The sequence below is a fragment of the Protopterus annectens genome, chromosome 5.part0, assembly GCF_019279795.1.
Source record: "Protopterus annectens isolate FY-2018-M chromosome 5.part0, PAN1.0, whole genome shotgun sequence".
Taxonomy (NCBI): Eukaryota; Metazoa; Chordata; order Ceratodontiformes; family Protopteridae; genus Protopterus; species Protopterus annectens.
This window is the reverse complement of record NC_056735.1, coordinates 1,428,384,971-1,428,405,750: the sequence shown is the minus strand read 5'-3', so window position 1 is coordinate 1,428,405,750 and position 20,780 is coordinate 1,428,384,971. Positions and strand designations below refer to the sequence as shown.

Here is a 20,780-nt window from a genome sequence, read left to right as displayed (position 1 = left end):
TGTCTTTTTCGCTGATGAATTACCATTCACATGTTTCTCCTGCATAACTCCTCCATTAACAGAAAACGACGTCTCGCTCGCAACTACACCTTCTTCAACGACAGCTGAGGTCATATCCAGGGGAGTGGCCAGCCTAATCTTATCCAATGGCAGAGCGGAAGCGCCAGAATTCAAACCTGAGTCCAGGTTTCCAGCTTCAGGAAAATCATCTAAAGCTCTGATAGATGAAATATGAGGGCACTTTCTATTGTACAAAGCAGTACCTGCACTAGTGCCCTTAAAATCACCCTTAGGCCAAGAAAAAATATGACCCTTACGGAAATCGGCCATATCTCTAAAAAGTTTCCGTTTCTTGGCTGCCTCACGGCGGTCATCTAAATCATGGAGCCTGTCGAGCATCTGTTAGTATGTAGTAAGCATATCCGAAAAACAGGGCATGCACATAAGGTCATTCTCCATTAACATAATTTCCTCCTTCAACTCCAATTCACTACTTGAAAAAAACTCATTCATCAGTGTCATATAATCCAAGCTGAGCTTTATATTCAGCTGTTGCCACCGTTTAAGAAGGTCGGGGTAAGTATTACCATATGATGGCATTTTTAAAATTCTTAATCCCCGTGGTACAATGCCCATGTTTAAATATGCACAAAAACTAAACCTTTGCCACTGCAAACGTTTATATGCACCAACCTTTCTCTCAAGGAGAACTAACTTGTTGTTGAAGGTTATAACACCTTCCTCACAGGAAGCCATGGCTTTATCCGCTTCCACGTTGTTAGTAGTAGTAGTGATATAACTTAATAAAGGATTAACCTCCTTCACCAAGATCGACTTAAGTGATTGTACGTTATCCATGTGGCTGCAAGCGTAGGCTCTCATTTCGGACACCCAACGAGTCAGCAAAATGTAGCAGAAGTCAACAATACAGACGCTGAATAAAAAAGTCCAATGAAGAAAACACAACACGTTGGAAAAAAACTTTATCAAAACAGCAAAGCTTTCGGGTAGAACACTTTCTCAACACTAATACAATTACATTCAAAACATCACTTGTTTTAAATAAGAGCCCACAAGTCACATGATAGCAGCCCATATCATGTGACCAAAGAAACAGATGCAATGTTTATAAGACACATAAAAATACATAAAAATATAGATAAAAAAAAGGACGTACACACTAATAGGTATATACATTCTGATAGTATACATGCTCCTCATGTTTTTAAAGGTGTTGTTAAGGCACAGTTTGATCGAGTGAGTAGGCTTAATACGAGTGATGTATGTTTCTATTCTCAACTTAATGAAATGTACAATGAATTTTTAACATGTGGTTATGACAGTAACATATTGGCAGAGTTGAAGGATTATGTTATACATAATAGAACCACTTTATATCCGCCATATTTTAAGAATAATAGCGATTTTGATAATAACGTATTTGCTGATTTACCAGTCATACCACAAAGGAATAATACAGTTAGGTATGTGACTACTTTTGGAAATAGAGTTTTTTCAATTAAACGTATTATATATAAGTACTGGTCGGTATTGACTGCATCTCCTGAGATATTAAGGTTATTGGGTACTAAACCCTACTTTTCTTACAGAAATATGCAAACAGTTAAAAGTAGGTTATGCTACAAAGATTTTAAAGGTAATATTAAAACTGGTACTAATATGAAGTTTTTTGGTTTGCCTCGGTTTGGTACTTCTAAATGCTTGAATTGTTCTTGTTGCTTAGATATAGCTGATATTGCTACCTCCTCTTCTTACATTCATCCTATTACTTATAAAAACTATAGGTTTAATGTTATGGCAAATTGTAACACAATTAATGTTGTATATATGGCTACCTGTATTAAGTGTAGCTCATTTTATATAGGTAAGACTACTCATAAGCTAAAAGACAGGATCATTGAGCATAAGTCTGAGATTAGGAGGGAAAATCTAAATAATGCCTTATTCAAGCATATACAATTGAGTGGAGTTGAACATAAGTTTAGGTTTAGGGTTATAGACGTTGTTCTATCCTCTATTAGGGGTGGGGATATTAATAATATTTTTGAGACCAGAGAATATGAGTGGATACTCTGACTGGCAGCGGATTGTCCACCTGGTCTAAATTCTGCTTTAAGCCTTAAACCTATTTTAATGAAGCTACAGCGTATTAAATTATGATATGTGTATTTTCTATGTTATACTGCATTTTATATGTAGATGTACACATACATTATTCATTTTTTATCTATATTTTTATGTATTTTTATGTGTCTTATAAACATTGCATCTGTTTCTTTGGTCACATGATATGGGCTGTATCATGTGACTTGTGGGCTCTTATTTAAAACAAGTGATGTTTTGAATGTAATTGTGTTAGTGTTGAGAAAGGGTTCTACCTGAAAGCTTTGCTGTTTTGATAAAGTTTTTTTCCAACGTGTTGTGTTTTCTTAATAAATACAAATAAACAGATCAACAAATTCATTTGGTTTACCAAATCCGTAATTTCAAAGCAAATTTTAGGGTTTTAGAAGCATTCAGGCCAATCATATGGTCCTTTAAATGGTATTCTTCCATTTTCATATTGAAATCATTACTGAATCCTAGCCCTTGCAAGAAAATAAAGAGACTTGTAATATTAAGTTCAAGAGGATGGCTACAGGACCTCTTCCACATCCTGACAGGTTCTGCTTTTAAAACCACAACTTCCAATATTAAATTGAGATCAGTACTAAGTGATATTAACTTGACATCATTTATGCTTTATGTTCAAGTTAATTCTAATTTCCTTCCATAGTAACATCAGATAAAAAAGAACTTCAATTCAGGAGAACATAATCTCCAGGTTTCATCTATAAAAAGATACATCAGGACTGGTAGTTACTAAAAATCTTGTTTATGTGGAGCTTTTCTCTTCTGAAAATGGACATATATCCAGTTAGACCAGCCCAGTCAACAAATGTAAAATAAATAAATAAAATAAAATATAAAGCCAAACTGCTGAAGTCCCTTCAGTGACTGATTAAATGGAAGGCCTGTCCTTCAGGGACAAATTATAACACATTTCCTTGCTCTGAAACAAATAATTGAATAAAATAGTTAATGAACAATGTCACATGTCTTCTAATAAGCAAAGCGGACTGCATTCTTTAAAACAGCTTTAATGATTTTTTACCACTACAAAGTGTATATCACCATCAAAGCTCACTATCAACATATAAAAAATAAACTGCATACAATTCTGAGTGGCAAATACTAACATTAATGAAATATGTGCAATTTTGTTACATCTCAAAAGGATAAAAATTAAAAGGTGAACATTGCAATAATGCAGTTGTATGAAATAAGAAAAATACTAACTTTTGAAATCATAGGATCGTAGTAAATGCTGATTTCACTTCCTTCTTCAATGCCGCTATCAACACGTACCTGAAAAAATCATATATATTAAAATAAAACCCTTCTGTGTTGCTCACATGTACACTAACATAGGACATAAAATACATACAAACACATGCTACAGGTCTGTGCAAAGTAATTTAAAAAATGTTAAAACTAAACAACTGTGCACAGTGTTATACATGCATAACTCCTATCTAGGAAGTAAAGTTATTCACCAATATAGGACAACAGCACTGTTATTCACTATTACAGCATCTTTCAAGAGGATATTATAACACAAAAAGAAAGTTACATACATACCATAAATTACAGCTTTGTGATCCACATCCATCCACATAATGTCAGGACTGGTAGCGACAACAAGAAAACTTACCTGTATCTACCAAAGTCTGCCAGGTTCAAAATCCTCCCATCGCACACATAATGCTAGTACCTACCATACTCTCTGGATCAAGTTTGCCATAGCCTACTTATTCTGTTATGGGAGCTGGACAACACGTCCCCAAAGAACATGCCTCAAGTCCATTTGACCAGGTCTTTTTATGAGAACAAATTAGATAAGGATTGGGGATGTGAGAGAATATATTGAAGTGGATGAACATGGATCATAAAGAGCTATCATTACAGTAAGTACATAACTTTTGTATCCTACATGATCCAATCTGTCCATTCAAAGTCAGCCAAGAGTTTCCAGGAGCTGGTCACAAAGGACACAGGTGGACCTGGACATCAAGATCACTTCCAGTTTGTAGTGAAACACATGTTGAAGCTGTACAGACATTTTTCCACAGAGAAATCCTTGAAAAAGGCAGAAGAAGGCATGATAGTCCTTGCTGAATGGGATTTTGATTTGCATGGCAATTTTTTACATTTTATATAACAAAAAGTAATACATTCATATAGTTATTGGACAGAGTGATCTTAGACACTGTTTAATCTGATTTATAAGAAGTAAAAGAGGCAAACAACTGATTGGCTTTTCATGATGTCTTTGGATCTATTATGATAGAAACTAAGCTGATGATGAATGCCAGGGTAATGCAGTTGGTATTTTCCTTTATTAGAAAACTAAAAAACGAAGACAAGTAAGTTGATAAACTGGGTAAAATTAATGTCTCTTTCAGTCACTGGCATGAAGGATGGACCTGTGCATAAACATACCCTGCCCTTGTGAAAAACAATATATAGTGGTTGAGGTGCTACTACAAAGAGAGTTTTCCAGGTCAAAACCTTTATATCTGCTCTGGTCTCAACTGTAGATCTAAAGGTGGGCTTAGTTAGCTTCTCCAACATTAAATTTAGGTCTCAATGAGGTACAAGTTCCCTAACAGGATATTAATGTACCTCATAAAATGCTTTACAGACTTTTAAAGAAGCCAACAATGTAGGGTTTCATTGAAATCACTGCTGAATAACTGGAACCCTGGTCAAAAATGCTGGAATTGAAGACAGGAATAGGAAGAGAGTATGAATTTGAGCCCATGTTTGGTTTCCCACAAAGAAAACTTTATTCACTTACCCTTATAAGCTCTTCTAGTGGATGTTTCTTGGGGTACACTAAGGATCTGGATCATTCTGGAATGGTATGCAGAGAGTATGAATTTGAGCCCATGTCTGGTTTCCCACAAAGAAAACGTTATTCACTTACCCTTATAAGCTCTTCTAGTGGATGTTTCTTGGGGTACACTAAGGATCTGGATCATTCTGGAATGGTATGCAGGGTCACTGACCTTTAATGAAACTACAGAAACCATGTACTCTGTTTGAGGGTCTTTGTGATGATTTGAGGTACTGTCAGCTATGCCAGAAGTAGGGAAGAGGATGTGTAACATATGCCAGCACAGCTAGCTGGAATTTTGTAAAGAATTATGTATCATTTGTAAATCAAACAGATTTGTACAGATGTTTGTGTTGAAAAATGTATCTGTAAAGCTGCTTGTGTTAAAAATATACCAACAATGTGCTGGGCAGAAAACGAGATATACATGTATTATTGCAACTGTTTTAATATATATGTTTTAAAACAGGATATTAGAAGAGAAGTGGTTAATCTCAACCCACCTAACTTTGAAAATAGTTTGAAATTAAATTACCTGTCTTAGGCCAGAAAGATTGCATCTTACAGTTCTCAATGCAGCCAGAGGCAAAATGTCTGTACTAGGAAGTTTTCTACATTGTCTTTGGGGTGAACTAATTGCTACCCTGGAAGGGTGGAGGTTTGGTGTGTGTGTGTGTGTGTGTGTGTGTGTGTGTGTGTGTGTGTGTGTGTGTGTGTGTGTGTGTGTGTGTGTGTGTGTGTGTGTGTGTGTGTGTGTATGTGTGTGTGTGTGTGTGTGTATGTGTATATGTGTGTGTGCGTGTGTGTGTATGCATTACTGACACATATATGCTAAATCCTGACAGCTTCTAGCCAAGGGGGTAGCATGGGAACCAGATGTCAGACAACCAAATGTATGTGATATCATTCTGTAATCCATCACTAAAAAATTATATTTTAATACTAGGTGAGACTGAAGTCTCATGGCAGTCTGTTTTTGGAACCTGACAGAGAAGGACCCCTCACCTACTACTTCTTGTCTTGCTCTACTAAGTGAACCAAGGAATAATAATTCTTTAGATCAGTCAAGAAATATAGTGAAATTAGTTAAGTACTGTTTTTCTGTACCTGTGGGAATCTATTCATCTGTGTTTTTTAATTTTCCTGTGGCTGAAACTCTGCTGTTTACTGTAAACAGATATTTAGTATTTTCATGTTCTTTTCTTATTTCTTATTAAATATATTTAAACTTTTCATTGTGGCTGGTCTTTTACAGAATATTTTAATCTCTGAGAGTATTTATAATTATTTGGTTACAGCTCTGGCCACTCCTGAAAGCCTTGCTGATGGTCAAACTACCATTTCCATTAATATTAATTTCACTCAGTATAATTGAGTACCCTTTCAGGAGCCTTAGAGTAACTAGCTTTGGAGTGTCTAGTGGTGCTGTATCTACTTCATAGTCTGGGCAGAAAGGGGCATAGCTAGTAAATCTGCACCAGCCTTTCCCAAGTGCGCACGTGTGTGTGTGTGTGTGTGTGTGTGTGTGTGTGTGTGTGTGTGTGTGTGTGTGTGTGTGTGTGTGAGAAAATCAAATTTCAGTGTGTGTGTGTGTGTCAGCTGTTTGGAGCAGGGGCACGAAGCACTGGTTTTACAGAGAGGGTGCAGGAGAACTTGGCTTGGACACTTGTCTGAGGTCTCAACTCTACAGCATTGCCAGTGGGGAGTCTTACTGGAGACCTGGAGGGAGACAGCTAGAGAAATCCAGACCTCGGACTGTATGTGCTCCCATTGTGCTCTTAAGGAAAATTGTGCTTAATGCAGAGAGGTGCATCTGGAAATACTGGGTGTATCAATTTTTGTTACAAGTGAACGTCCCTCTCCAATGCCAGTAGTGAGGATTCGGGATCCTTGATTACTGGCTCAGAGTGGGGACGTCACAGTCTGAATGAAGCTTGACAGATGGGTTGGTTAGTAGATCACTAAGGTTTGAGAAGAGGAGGTTTTTCCAGCATAGAAGGCCACACAATGGAAACCATTGTTGGAGCCAAAAGAAGGTTTTAAGAGTGATGACAAGTAGGACAATGGATTAATCACTCCCTATGGGGGCCTTTAAATTGATTATAACTTAGTAAAAAGGTTCATTTGGATGAGATCCTACAAAGAAATCACTGTACATGTATGTCAGAGCAAAAATAAAGAAAAAGAATACTCAGAGGAGAAATAAAAATATAGAAAAAGAGCTAGAGGTAGAGATTATATCAGCTGGCTGGTGACAGCTCACGAACAGCCAAAACAACTCCAGGGTCAGGATGGGCAAGAGGAGGAAAAAATCAAAATTACGTATAAAAGAAGTATTCAAAATAACTTGTTCACTACAGGACTATATGAAGGCTAATGAAAAAAAGTTGCATAAATAGAGAAGATATTACTGGGGTCAACTTTATGTGCTCAAAAGCTGAAATACCCAAATCCAAATAGCGCGACACATAAAGAACGAACCGCGAATACGTCGAATGAACGAAACCGCAAAAGTAGAAATATCAAATTCACATAGTTGGCCCGTCTGCAGTATAGCTCTGTAAGGTAAGTGTGTGATAGTTACGGACCTTAGGGTTAGGGAGGGGTTAAGGTAAGTGCATAGGTAGTTAGTGTATGTAAGGTTTTGTGTAGGTAATGTATGTAAGGTTTAGTGTAGGGTTTTGTTAAATGTATGTGTGTGGAAGTGTGCCACAGTTACTGACCTTAGGGTTAGGGATGGGTTAAGGATAGTGCATAGATAGTTGTGTATGTGGGGTTTAGTGTAGGGTTAGCAGTAGGGTTTTGGTGCTTTAATTTAGGGTTAGAAGTAGGGTTTTGGTTAGTGTATGTATGTGTTTTTTTTATTGTGTTTGGGTAGGTAGTGTGTTGCGGGTGGTGGGTAGGTCAACTATGACTGTTCGAGGTTTTAAATTTCGCGCTTTAGTACGTTCGACGTATTCGCGGTTCGCTCTATGTGTCGCGCTATTTGGATTCGGGTTTTTCGTGTTTCAAGCGTATAAAGTAGACCCACATTACTGCATCACTTGGATGATACTGTGTTACTGAAGGAGAACAATGAATTGAAAGCCAAGATTATAGAACAAGAAGTTAGGTTGAAAACAATTGAATTAGAAGATTGATTGTGAAGGGATAATTTGCAATTTAACACTATTCCAGAAAATGCAGAGGGCCCTACCTGCAAAGGTTGTATGGCCAATTGTAACACTAAATGGACTGGACTGCTACACCAGGATGTTAAGTCTGAACATGCTCAGGGTATACAAGCTCTGTGATCCTGACAAGGAAAATCCTCAGTGCTTTCATTGTTAAGAGACAGATCTGTGAGCTGAAAGAACAAATTATCTATAAACTATGCAAAAAGGGCCTAATACTGAGGTGGTGTTTTTGTCAATCACTACTATTCAGCTGTAAACCGAATCATAGGTTTACAGGCAAGTGCTATGCTAGCTGCACTGGTGGGCCATTTTAAGCCTAGCCAAACCCTGTACATTGTGTCTGAGAGGTACACAGTATAACCATAATGTCAACCTCCCCCAACAATTCACAGAAGCAAGTTTCTTCCAATCATTAGGAGGGCTACACATAAAGAACACTGGTATAAACTGGCATATCCAACTTTTCTGATGATATTTTTCTATACTGCAGTGAAAGTCTACATGGAACCAGACATGGCACTTGCTGACTTCCAAGACTCAGTTGAGAAATCCAGCCATTATGACTGCTTCAGGAGAAGCCATTAATGGTGCACCAAAGATTGCCACTGAAGCCTTTTCTGGTCTTTCAGCAAGTAATGAAATACAAGTGGAAGAACCTGCAAGTATATTCAGGGCTTCAGCAAGATACTCTGCAGACAGTAGAAACACAAGCAGACATGGCTCAAGAGTCCATTTTAGAGATCTGAATCACTTGACAATTAAATAATGCAAATTTGATGGGGCAGTGAGTACTCTGAATGGTAATTTGTGGTAACTGCCATCTCTGGGTCAGGCCTGGAGTACATGCTGACACTGATGCTATATATAAGCCAGATTATGCATCTACTTCTTACAAATGAGTTATGGTGCAATGTTTGTTTACTGTAATCCTATTATAAAGAACTGGTGTAGAAAACATAGGGGCCAGAAGCCACAGAATCTTGGTGATGGACAATGAGGCCTCTGTATGTAAATGTGAAAAAGTATTTTTGGGAGCAAAAATATATGCACTACCAGGTAACTTGGTTTAAATGGTATTTTCTATGTAAATATTGAAATGGTTATATTTAATTGCTAGTTATGTACTTACCATAACTTTTCATCTGTGTTGTCCTCTTTTCATTCTGCTTCACTGATGGGTCTCGGATCTGATCCTCAGATCCAACTCAGTCATCTCTAACAGACATAAGCTTCTAGGCTCGAGCTCCTCCCCTACCCATAATCCTCCACTCCTAGCCCAACCTCCCCAGATCGAGTTTTCTGCCCCTTATAAACAATATATAGAAAGAGAGACAACCAAGAGCTCAACCTGGACCCAAGGTCCATCAATGGCTATTCCAGATCCTTTAGAAGCATAAAATTGCTTTGGAGGAGGATGGTTGGGTGGGAAGGTACAGCAGAATGAGAAGAGGACAACAGAGATACCAAGTTATGGTATGTACATAACTAGAAAATCTTATGTTGTCCATCTTATTCTGCTTCACTGATGAGTCAGAATCCCCAGCTACATGATTTATTAGGAGGCCTCAAGAAGGATATGCCAGAGCACCGATGAACCAAATGACATCCTGCTCCTGGACACAACATCCAATCTGTAATGGATCACAAAGGTATGAGAAATAAACCAAGTGGCTGTGGCACAAATGTCATCAATGTGAATTTTAGAGGAAAAGGCGGCAGACGCGGCAATGGACCTGGAAGAATAGACTTTCGGAGGACCAGGCAGTGTTAGACCATTCTTATTATAAATAAAGGATATGCAGCTAGTAATCCACCTTGCTATTGTCACTTTTGACACAGACTGACCCTTGCGATTAGGAGAAAAGGAGACGAATACCTGCTCTGATTTTCTAAATTGCTTAGTCCTGTGGAGGTGGAAATGTAGATGTCTGTGAACATCTAATGAATGAAGAAGGCATTCCTCTTTGTTGGAATAGTTAGGAAAGAAAACTGGTAGCTGAATGCACTGGTTTATATTAGCTGAAGTGGCTACCTTTGACATGAAGGATTAGTATACAGAGAAACCCTACCCATGTGAAAAATGAGATAGGGTGTTTGGAAGACCGAGCTTGCAATCCAGAGACCCTTTTAACTAAAGTAAGAGCAGACTTCCAAGACAAATATTTCAGTTTACAAACATTGGCCGGTTCAAAGGGGCTTTAGGTTTAAGGCTTACAGAACGAGGGTCAAGTCTCATGGAGGAGTAGGGTCTTTGACTGGAGGTCTCAGAAGAAAAATACACTTCATAAAGGCTTTACATAACCTGGTAGAAGCAACAGTTCCAGGAGATAATCCTGAATGGAAGTTGGACATGGCTGCCAACTGAAGCTTAATGGTCATAAAACTAGAGCCCTGGTTACATAAAGATTCTAGAAAGGACATAATTGAAGGAATTGGGGCTGAAAAGGGGTCAACGTCATTATTGGCAGCCCAAATAGCAAATCTTTTCCACTTACTCTTAAACACCTTTTTGGTGGAGGCTTTTTGAGAGGCTAAAATGATATCTTTGGCTGGGGAAGAAAACCTGGACCCTCTAGCAATCATGTGAACTGGAGAAACCATGCAGTTAATTTGAAAGTGTGGAGGTCTGGGTGGAGTCCTAGGGTCGGGTGAGAAAGGAGGCCTGGTTTGGGTTCAGCATCCATGGAGGATGTCTGAGATGAGACCAAAGGAAGAAGAACCACACCTGATGTGGCCAAAAAGGGGCAATGAGGTCTACCATGCTCTTCAACCCTTTGGCTTTCTGGAGAAATTTCAGAATCAAAGGAAGAGGATGGTAGGCATAAAGGAGACCGGGAGGCCAGTCATGGACTACAGCATCCCTCAGGGAACACCCTGAAGGAGGAATCAGAGCAAAGTAACTGCTGCATTTGTGGCTGCAAGGCGACATAAAATATCGCAGCAAGGAAGACCCAACGGTCGAATATCTAATTTGCTACTGACTGATTAACAGACTACCCATGGGGTATCAGTATAGATCTGCTGAGTCTGTCTGCTAACAAGATGGATTTCCCTGGTACATGTGTTGCAAGTAGAAAGTGGTTTAAAGAGATTGCCCATTCCCAAACCCTCATGGCCTCTTTGCAGATAGGGTACAAACGGGTTCCTCCTTGACTGTTGATGTACCAGACTCCTGATATGTTATCTGTGTGGATGGCAATTGTCCCTGTAGGGAGAACTTCCTGGAAGGCTTGCAATGATAAAAAGGACAGCTCTCATCTCTAGGACATTGATATGCAGACTGGTTTCCATCGGAGTCCATGTGTCTTGGACCATCTTCACCTGAAACTGCCCCCCCCAAGAATAAGTCGGAAGCATCTGTGGTCACACTGGTGGAGGGTGGTGGGAGAGTGAAAGGCCTGCCTATCGTCATAGCTGCATGAATCCACCACCGTAGATGGGACCTGAAAATGTCTGTCAGCCTGATAGAAGCACATAGGGGATGAAGCAGAATGGACCACTGAACAGACAGTATCCATTGAAAAATACACATATAATACCTGGCTAGAGGAACCAAAAGTACAGTGGCTGCCATGGAACCCAGACCTCATAGAATTACCCTGGCTGGAGGGGATGGCAGATTCAAGACGGCCAGAATCTGACGTTTTAATGTGTCGCTGTGATGTTGAGGCAAGGCCACTTTCGGAGTAATGGTGTTCAGTTGGACTCCAATGAACTCCAAGGACTGAACTGGCATTGGTTGTGACGTGTCCGAGTTTACAGTAATACCAAGCAATTGAGACAGTTGGTAAAGATCGCCTCTCACCTGACAAAGTTGTCAGAGAGTGGGGGCAGTCAGGAGCCAATCATCTAAATACGGGAATACTTGGAACCGTTGCAGTTGGAGATGAGCTGCAACCACTGCCATACATTTGGTAAATACCCAGAGGGCTGTTGCGCGATCAAAGGGCAGGGCATGAAATTTGAAGTGATTGGTTCCCAGGAAGAAGTGCAGATGACTTCTGAAGCATCTGTCTATTTTTATGTGATAGTACACGTCATTGAAGTCCACTGAATACATCCAGTCATCCTTCCACAGCAATGGGAGGATGAACTATACCATCACTATCCAGAACCTGGTCTTCCTCACGTACAAGTTGAGATCGCTTAGGTCTAAAATGGACCGTAGGTCCCTTGTTTCCTTTGGCACAAAAAAAATCGGGAGTAAGTTCTGGACCCTTTCTAATCAGTAGGGAAGTCTTGGATGACTCTTTTCTACAGCAGTTTGTTGATCTCGGTAGCTGCCAACTCCCTCTGACTGGACGGATTGTCAGGGAATCTCTTTTGAATCTTTGGAGGGGAAAGAGAAAAGGGAATGTAGTAGCCTCTGGATATAATGTTTCGCACCCAAAAGTTTGTTGTAATTTGGGCCCAGGTGATTGAATACAGAGCAAAACGGCCCTCAACTGCCTCCAGAGTAGGACAGTCAGGCAGCACTTCAAGCATGCTAAAAGGGCTTGTCGGGAAAAGAGCCCTAGTTCTGTGTGCCACCTCTGCCTCTTGGGTGGCTTCTCCCATTAAAGCCTCCTCCCCTGCCTCTATAGGAGTACCCTCTGCCTTGATCAGGGAAAAAACTTTGAGACTTACAGAACTAACTTTCTTAGCCCCTCGTTGATTCCTAGAGTATGTTCGTTGAAGGGTGGAAAACTTGATCCCATGCAGACAAGGTCTTACCTTTTGCTCTCTGCAGGTCAGGGTTTCCTTAACAGATGGTCCGAACAGAGTGGAAAGGATGCCTTAAAGGCTCTGCAAAATCACACAGCCTCATTCAAGCATGGCAATGTATCCAGATGCTAGTGCCAGCTGCCCTAGAACCCTCCGCTGAGTGGGAAACAAGTCTCACAAAAGAGTTTGCTTTGGAAGTGAGAGTGGCCAACTTTGGGGGAATCCTGTCAAACTCCTCCTTAGGCATGCACTCTGTCAAAGACTTGGAGAGTTCTTTGACCAAGTCTCTCTGAAGGTGAACAAAATGTGCCAGATAATTTAGAGCTCTCAGTAAAAATGTTGCTGAGGCATAAGCAAGCTTCCTGAACCTGCCCAATATTCTGGACTCCCTGTTCGGTGGATGGACAGTAGAGCTCTGCTGGGTGAGCTCTTTCTTGGTAGGGGCTGTCACCACCACCACAGCATCAACTGAAATGCCCTTACTCCAGAAAGCACGGTCCTTCGGAGCTAAAAGGATTTTACTCAGTCATTCAGGTACTGGTACTATGGTGTCTGGCTCCTTCCAGGCCCAACAGGCTATAAGGTCTATGAAAGCATCCACCGGGGGGACAACCCGAGATGTAGAAGCTCCCATCTCAAAGGCCTCCAAGAATACAGATTCCTCTGAAGAGGAGTTTTTGAAAGACCAACCACCTTTTAATTTCCAGATCTCTAGGATGTCAGAAAAAGAGACATCATCCGGTGGTGATTTGGGAGACCCTCTCCCTCATCATAATCTCTAACCTTCGTGAGGGACTCAATGTGCTTCCTTTTGCATGTCTTCTTCTGTGGCATCTCCTCATGAGATACTCAGGTGAGGAGCTAGAAGAGGAAGGGGGCACCTCAGATGGAAAAACAGGAGGTCCTCCGAGACAGGCTGACCCTGGACAGAAATGGTAGCTCCAAGGCCATGATGCAAGGGGGGTACACGGGACAGAGCAGCAGTCCAAGGGACTGGTTCCCTACCAACAGAGAAAGCCTTTTCTATAACCTGGAAAGCCGAGGGCCCCAGGGAGATCCTCCTGAGCACCCTCGGAGCCAAACCACCGAGGAAGATGGAGGGAGCCCACCAGAACCCCCACTCCCAGACAGAACCAGACCTACATTGTTGAGGGCCAAAGCTCCAAGGGAAAGGGATAGATTTGAAAACACCGGAGCTGAACCTCGACCCTCGGACCTGGCTGCAGCATCCCAGGTCCGGGACACACACTGCTCAGATCTCAGAGCACAGATGGTCAAGGTAATGGTCTGAGTCGAAAAAACAAAGGTCTGGTCCTCGGATCCGACACAGAAACCCTCAGAAGACTACCATCCTGGGGCTCCAAAACTGAAATGCGGATCAGAGAAGGAGATAAAAAAGTAGGTGGAACAGGCCCTGATTTATGAATGGACAGGGATGGAAGAACCCCCATCTGAATCTGGGCCTTGATGATAGATCTGACCATTTTGTCCACATCAAGATAAAGGATGCGAGAGGATCTGGAGGAAACCACCGATGATGGACTGGAATGCCTCAGGGTCTGTAGTATCGTGGAAGGCAAAGTTGGAGAAACTGAGAGAATGGATCTCCCTGGAGACCTGAAGGAAGACTGTGGGACCCAGGGATCTACAGATCTGAAGTGGACTTCTTGCATCCAGAGACTGAGGATCAGTAGGCATAGCTGATATCAAAGGCTCACCTGGAGCTGCCAAGTCAACTGGATCTGACGGAGCCAACAAAGGCATCAGTGCCAAAGTAGTCAGATCCGAAATCCTTGGACCCTTAAAAGGCAGCTCCGAAGAAGCTCAGGATTCCTAAAGGCACATTTTCTTTGCCTCAGACCTATGCTGGGAAGGGGGTTGAGTCCCTGGAGAAGGAGAAGAAGAAGAAGTGGGCAAAAGGCCTTTCAAAATATTTTTTTTTATTTCTCCTTTCTTGGATAGCTCTAGGATTAAACCCCTCGCAGATATTGCAAGGGGTATCCAAATGAGCTGGTCCTAAACAGTATGCACACCTGTCCTGTGGGTGAGAGTGCAGAATCTTCCTCTTGCACTTGGAACACCGCTTGAATCCTGTAGACTTATCCATGGTAGTACTGTAAAAAGTTAACAAAAAGACTATTACAATAACTCTAAACTATAACCTATAAAGATATCACACTGCAACTATAAACTACAGCTATAAAAAGACAACACTGCAACAAAAAGTTTTAAGATTCTACTCTAAACTAGGAGGATAATGAAAGAGGATCTTGATGCACCTTGAAAGCGAAAGGGAAAGGAAGAAGCTAAAAACTCAAAAATATTAACTAATTAACTAAGTTATACAAAATTTTGACTTAGCTGGTAGCTGAGCACTGGAATCGTGTCTGAGCATGTCAGTGGCAAATGGGATCTGAGGAGGTTGCTTGGGCTAGGGGTGGAGGATTGTGGGTAGTGGAGGAGCTCGAGCCTGGAAGCTTAAGCCTGTTGGAGATGGCAGAGTTGGATCCGAGACCCATCAGTGAAGCAGAATGAGAAGGAGAACATCAGATACAAAACTTAACAGTCCAAGGTCTATCAAAATGGTTCTGTAAAGTCTACTATGATTATGATGCATTCTTCTTCCATTATCTAGATGTGATAATAATAGCACTGCCTGGCTTTAAACTTCACGGGTTCTAGTCAGGTGGTGATCTCTATTAGAGTTAATCTGGGTAGAGGAGTTAGCATTTGGTAGGGATTTCCAGAGAGTGGTACACCCAGGTTAGCAACTTCGTGCATGCACTCACCTCACATTGTGCCCATCTTTGTTCATTGAGGGCCCAACATAAGTATTATGACTACTACATGGGCTAGCCCATGTGTGGGTAGGTCTAGGCAATACGTCTTCTACTAGAAATTGACAAATGCTAACAAAAACCATTACAAGAAAAGAACAGCCAAGTAGCCTGGGTTACTGTCTGGTAAGAATGAGCTGAAATTTAAAGAGGAAAGGTGGCACACAGGTCTCAGAAAGGTGTAAGAATGAATGGTGAGTGTGTAGTCGCAGAAAAGCAAATCTGGTTTAGGCACTACAGGGAGGGAAGTGACCAGGAGCTAAGCAGATATGGAGTGCAAGAAAGGCGCATTTGGAATCACAAGGGAGATTTTTCTCCAAAGAAGATGATCAGTGGGAGTAGAACTGACATTGTACAAAGTTAATAAAATTATTTGTTTGATGGAGACTTCCAAGATAGCTACATACTGAACAACAGCTTAATTTCAGCTATCCTAGTAGGAAAGTAAAACTAAAATAAAGGAGCATCACTGAAACTTTTACATGGGTAAAATTCAGTTACTAGCTAGTAAGGCCACTATCTGGATGCCAGCAAAGAAGCAATTTGGAAAACCTGAAATGAAATCAGCTAGAAAAGGCAAAGCCAAAACACTGGCTGGGAAGAATTCTGCAGCTGTTCAGCAAAAATTAGTTCAAGCTTCAGCTTTTGTTAAAGAATTGGCTTCCAGTGATTTAAAAGAAAAAATAAATGTACTCAGAGGTGATTAAAATAAATGAAATACTGAAGAAATATATCAACTCAAACAACAAAGGGATGGAAGAAAATTAGAATAAACTGACTAGCTATTCAGATGAAGTGATAAAACAGCAAAGATCAGGGGTTGAAATAAAGAAAAGGCTGGCCGATTATAAGACTTCTCAAGAAGAGATGTTTCAAAAACAGTAGTTAAAAGACAGAGCATGCAAAGAAAACCTGAGATTTTCTGTGTACCAGAAAAGCTGGAAGGAACAGACCCTGTTTTATGAAAGCACAAAAAAGCAACTGGATTGGTGTACCACACCAAAATGTGTTTTTAAGAGCACAAGTGTAAGCGACAAACCTGGAAATGAAAAAGCAGCCAAAATCTATATTAGTAAACATGCAATCATACCAGCAGAAAAAGTTGATACTGATAAAAATGTGACAGAAAGGAAAAGTATTAAAACTGAGGACAGCAGACTGTGAAAAATGAGAAGCAAATTTATCCCTGCAATTAGGGAAGGATGAGTGGCAAGTGTGATATTCAAGATGTTATATCCAGCTGTTTTCAGAATATTTCTTCCTGCAGGATCAGTTATTTTTTTATGCAAAACAGGCTAAGGAGGGAAAAGACTTACAAACAAAAGGTAAGCAATAAGGGGACTCTTCTCATTCTTCTGACAACAGAGATCATAGACACACTTGTCATTGAAATATTTTCCAATGCTCAAACAATGCTTGAGAGACAGAAAAAAACAGGACTAGAAGAATCAGAAGTACTTTGGACTTGAACCAGAGTCTAGTGTTGGGAGATGGACATGCTTAAAAAGAATACAAGCAACACTGAAGTTAGTAAATAAATGTGAGATTAAAAGCATCAATGATATTTGTGAAATAGGGCTTTGCAAATAAAAGTATAAAAGTGGCTGAGAAAAAATGGACTTTTGTTGACTTTGTTAAAATAGTGGGTGGACTCCAAAGCATATACCCAATATGATGTGTTTTAATGTTTAGAAGGACACTAAAGGGGGGAAATAAGTAGCTGTAAGTAAATAAATGTTGTTCTTATTAGTATTTGTATAAAACATTTTACAATACAAACTGCATGCTACATGGCAAATAAGTTTGTATAGTGCTCAGTCACGATTATTATAAATGTGAGGGGTCTTTTCAGTAACTCTTGTATGAGCTTAAGCTAATAAAGGAAACAAGTACCTCATTTATTTATAAAAATATAGTTTTTACAACATAACAACAGGAGAAAGGCTGACCAGGCACAAGTTTAAGTTAATATAATGCTGTGATCTTAGTCTGCTGGAGTGGGGGGTGGGATATAAAATTGTCCAAATTACATATAGAACAACAATGATAATTTCCATTTCTACATTAATGTCCTTAACTGAAAACAAACTTTTCCGTAAGTGATGAAAGCCTTTAAAAAATGCCAAGCTTCTTGCATATGAAAAGATACTCGCTTGTGATTTTCTTTAAATTCCGTTAGCAAATGTTCTCAGTGACAGACAAGAAGTTTGCAGCCAAAGGCAGTTAGCCAGAGGAATTCTGTACATTGTGTTCTGAGTGAAATGCACAAATATTCTGTCATATATCTGCATGCTGTTTTTTTTTTCCTCATTGCGAAGTATTTTTATGTGGAGACAACTGTCTACAAGTGTAAACAATTAATCTTGAGAGGTCTGAACATTCTTTGCTCTGGGAAATGCAAAACTGAAAGGTACAATGACAAGCATTTCAGAGAAAAATAAAGTTTTAAATTACGGGAAGTGAATAAAATACAGTAGCCTGCCAGTAGCCTTAATACTTCAATGAACAGTGAGCAATTTAGTTTTATTTAAAGGTAGTCAGCGCACTTTTTCTTAAGGAAAAAAGTTAATGTTTTCTGAAAACATACAAGCTGTTTTTCACATATGGGTGGGGAACAGAGATAAGAAAAGAACAGACAACAACTGATCTAAGTGGGAACACAGGCTATAACATACGCTTTAGCAAAGGTAACCTTAATTTTAGTTTAGGTTATACCTGTGGGTGCAGCAGTCGGTTTGGAGCAATTATCCATATATGGAAGATTAAACTTCATTTGCTGAAAATGTATACAGTTATTGTCCATATCTTTTACTCTGGTTGATAAAAATATACCTAATTTGTATACAACACTAAAGGGACTTTTTCACTGCTTGTATCTTACTATCCATTTCCATAAACAAGAGCTTACAGTTTTGCAGTTTTTGCAGTATGTTTGTTCACCATATCATTTGCAGCCATAACAGAAGCCTTTTTAATCCATACTTCCAAATACTTCATCTTATCTTGGCACCATAAATACGACTATTGCTGAACCAGGTCATGGTGAGTACTTAATTTACAGCTATAGCCTTTGTTTCTTCTTTATCAATTTTATATCAGAAAAAAAAAGTACAGTTTTGTACCTACCATAAATGTAGATGTTCGAGGATCCCCATTGCTTCAGTCCTTACTATTGGGTGTAGTCCGCTGTCCAGTCGGCCCGAATACCAGAGTATATGGCTGACGTCGGTCAGGGCGCATTAGACTGACGTCAGTACGTCAGGGTACTAATGCGCATGACCGACGTCATATCCTCAGTCTTTTCTTGCCCCAGATGTCAGAAGACCCTAAAAAGACAAGGCCCAAAATACCTGCACCAAAAATATGTACAATATATACAAGAAAATATACAAACATATCAGCATGTAACCTCACCTACACAACCACCCCTAAACACAGAGGGGAAGGAGGGAGGGTAAATTGGACTGCAGCAATGGGGATCCTCGAACATCTACATTTATGGTAGGTACAAAACTGTACTATGTTCTTCGTTCCCCATTGCTGCAGTCCTTACTATTGGGTAGAATCCCAAAGCAGAGGTAAGGGAGGCTGGCAAATCATAAAGAAGCAGGAGCTGACAACATGCCTTGCAAAACAGCTGTGGCAAAACCAGCCCTAGACTTAGAGTAGATAGGAAGATGATAATGCTTAGAGAAAGTATGCACTGAACTCCAAGTAGCTGCTTCCAAAATATCCTTAGTTGCCACTACCCTTAGAAATGCTGTTGAAGTGGCAGTAGCTCTAGTGGAATGAGGCCTAATCCCAGCTGGAATCTCCTTGCCATGATGGGAATAACAAAATGCAATGCAAAAGCCAATCCACCTAGAAATAGTTTGTTTTGACACAGGCTTGCCCTGCGAACTCAAAGCAAAAGAAACAAACAACTGCTGAGACTGCCTAAAATCCTTAGTCCTGCTTAAATAATAGCATAATTGCCTGTGTACATCTAAAGTGTGCAAAATCTTTTCCCCTTTATTTTGGGGTCTGCATAAAAAGTAGGCAAATGAATAGTTTGGTTTAAAGCCACACTAGAAACCACCTTAGGCATAAAGGAAGGATTAGTGCGTAATGATACCTATCCTTATGGAAAATCAAAAGGGCTCTACTGCCATAAGGGCCTGCAACTCAGACACCCTTCTTGCAGAAGTAATAGCCAACAGAAAAGCAGTCTTCCATGACAAGTATTTCAATTCAGCAGTAGCCAGGCTCAAAAGGTTGTAGAGTAAGTTTTTCCAACACAAAATTGAGATCCCAAGCAGGAGTAGGAGCTCTACGTGGGGTCTTATATTCTTTGCCCCTCTAAGAAACTGCTTGAACAAAGGATGTGAAAACAATGGTGGGTCACAATCATAGTGAGCTGAAATTGCTGCAGCATGAATCTTAATGGAAGAGAAGGACAAACCTTTGTCCAATAACTCAGTAAGATATTGAAGAGCCGCACTCAAATTAGGCTCAGAAATCTCCAAATTCTTTGCTGTACTCCAAAATAAAAATCTCTTCCATTTTTCTGCGTACACTTTCCTTGTACTAGGTCTTCTAGCTTCCATAATCACATTTAAAACTTGTTGAGGAAGTTGAGACCTGCTGTGTTTCAACACAGAATATGCCAGGCTGTTAGATGAAGAGTGAAGCTTGACATTGAGCAGATGACCGTCCTTCTGAGATAACAGATGAGGAATCAGAGGTAAAGGCCATGGAGGCTTCTTTACCAGACTCCGTAGTAGTGGGTACCAGTGTTGCGAGGCCAATCTGGAGCTATCAAAATCATCCTTGGCCTGTCTTGTCTGACCTTTAATAGTACCTTTGGAAGAAGAGGCAGAGGTGGAAAGGCATACACATGAAGGTTTTTCCAACTGAAAGACAGAGCATCCACTTTCCAAGCTGTGTGATGAAACCCCTTTGTGCAATACTTTGGCAGCTGGTGGTTTAGTGGAGAAGCGAACAGATCTATGTCTGGAGTTCTCCATGACACTGTCAATTTCTGAAATACATGAAGATCCAGTTTCCACTCGTGGGGATCCATGATTTGTCTGCTTAACACATCTGCTAAGGAGTTCTGTGCTC

At 40.2% G+C, this 20,780-nt stretch overlaps 1 protein-coding gene across 2 annotated transcripts in view; it reads right to left on the bottom strand.

Moving 5' to 3' along the window:
* The window catches only part of PCCA (propionyl-CoA carboxylase subunit alpha), a 4,227,722-nt gene that overhangs the window by 1,829,761 nt on the left and 2,377,181 nt on the right, over window positions 1–20,780 (bottom strand). For both annotated transcript variants that reach the window (XM_044071233.1, XM_044071234.1), the window contains one exon: window positions 3,361–3,429. In XM_044071233.1, the coding sequence (XP_043927168.1) occupies window positions 3,361–3,429 (69 nt within the window). The remainder of the gene's footprint in view (window positions 1–3,360; window positions 3,430–20,780) is intronic.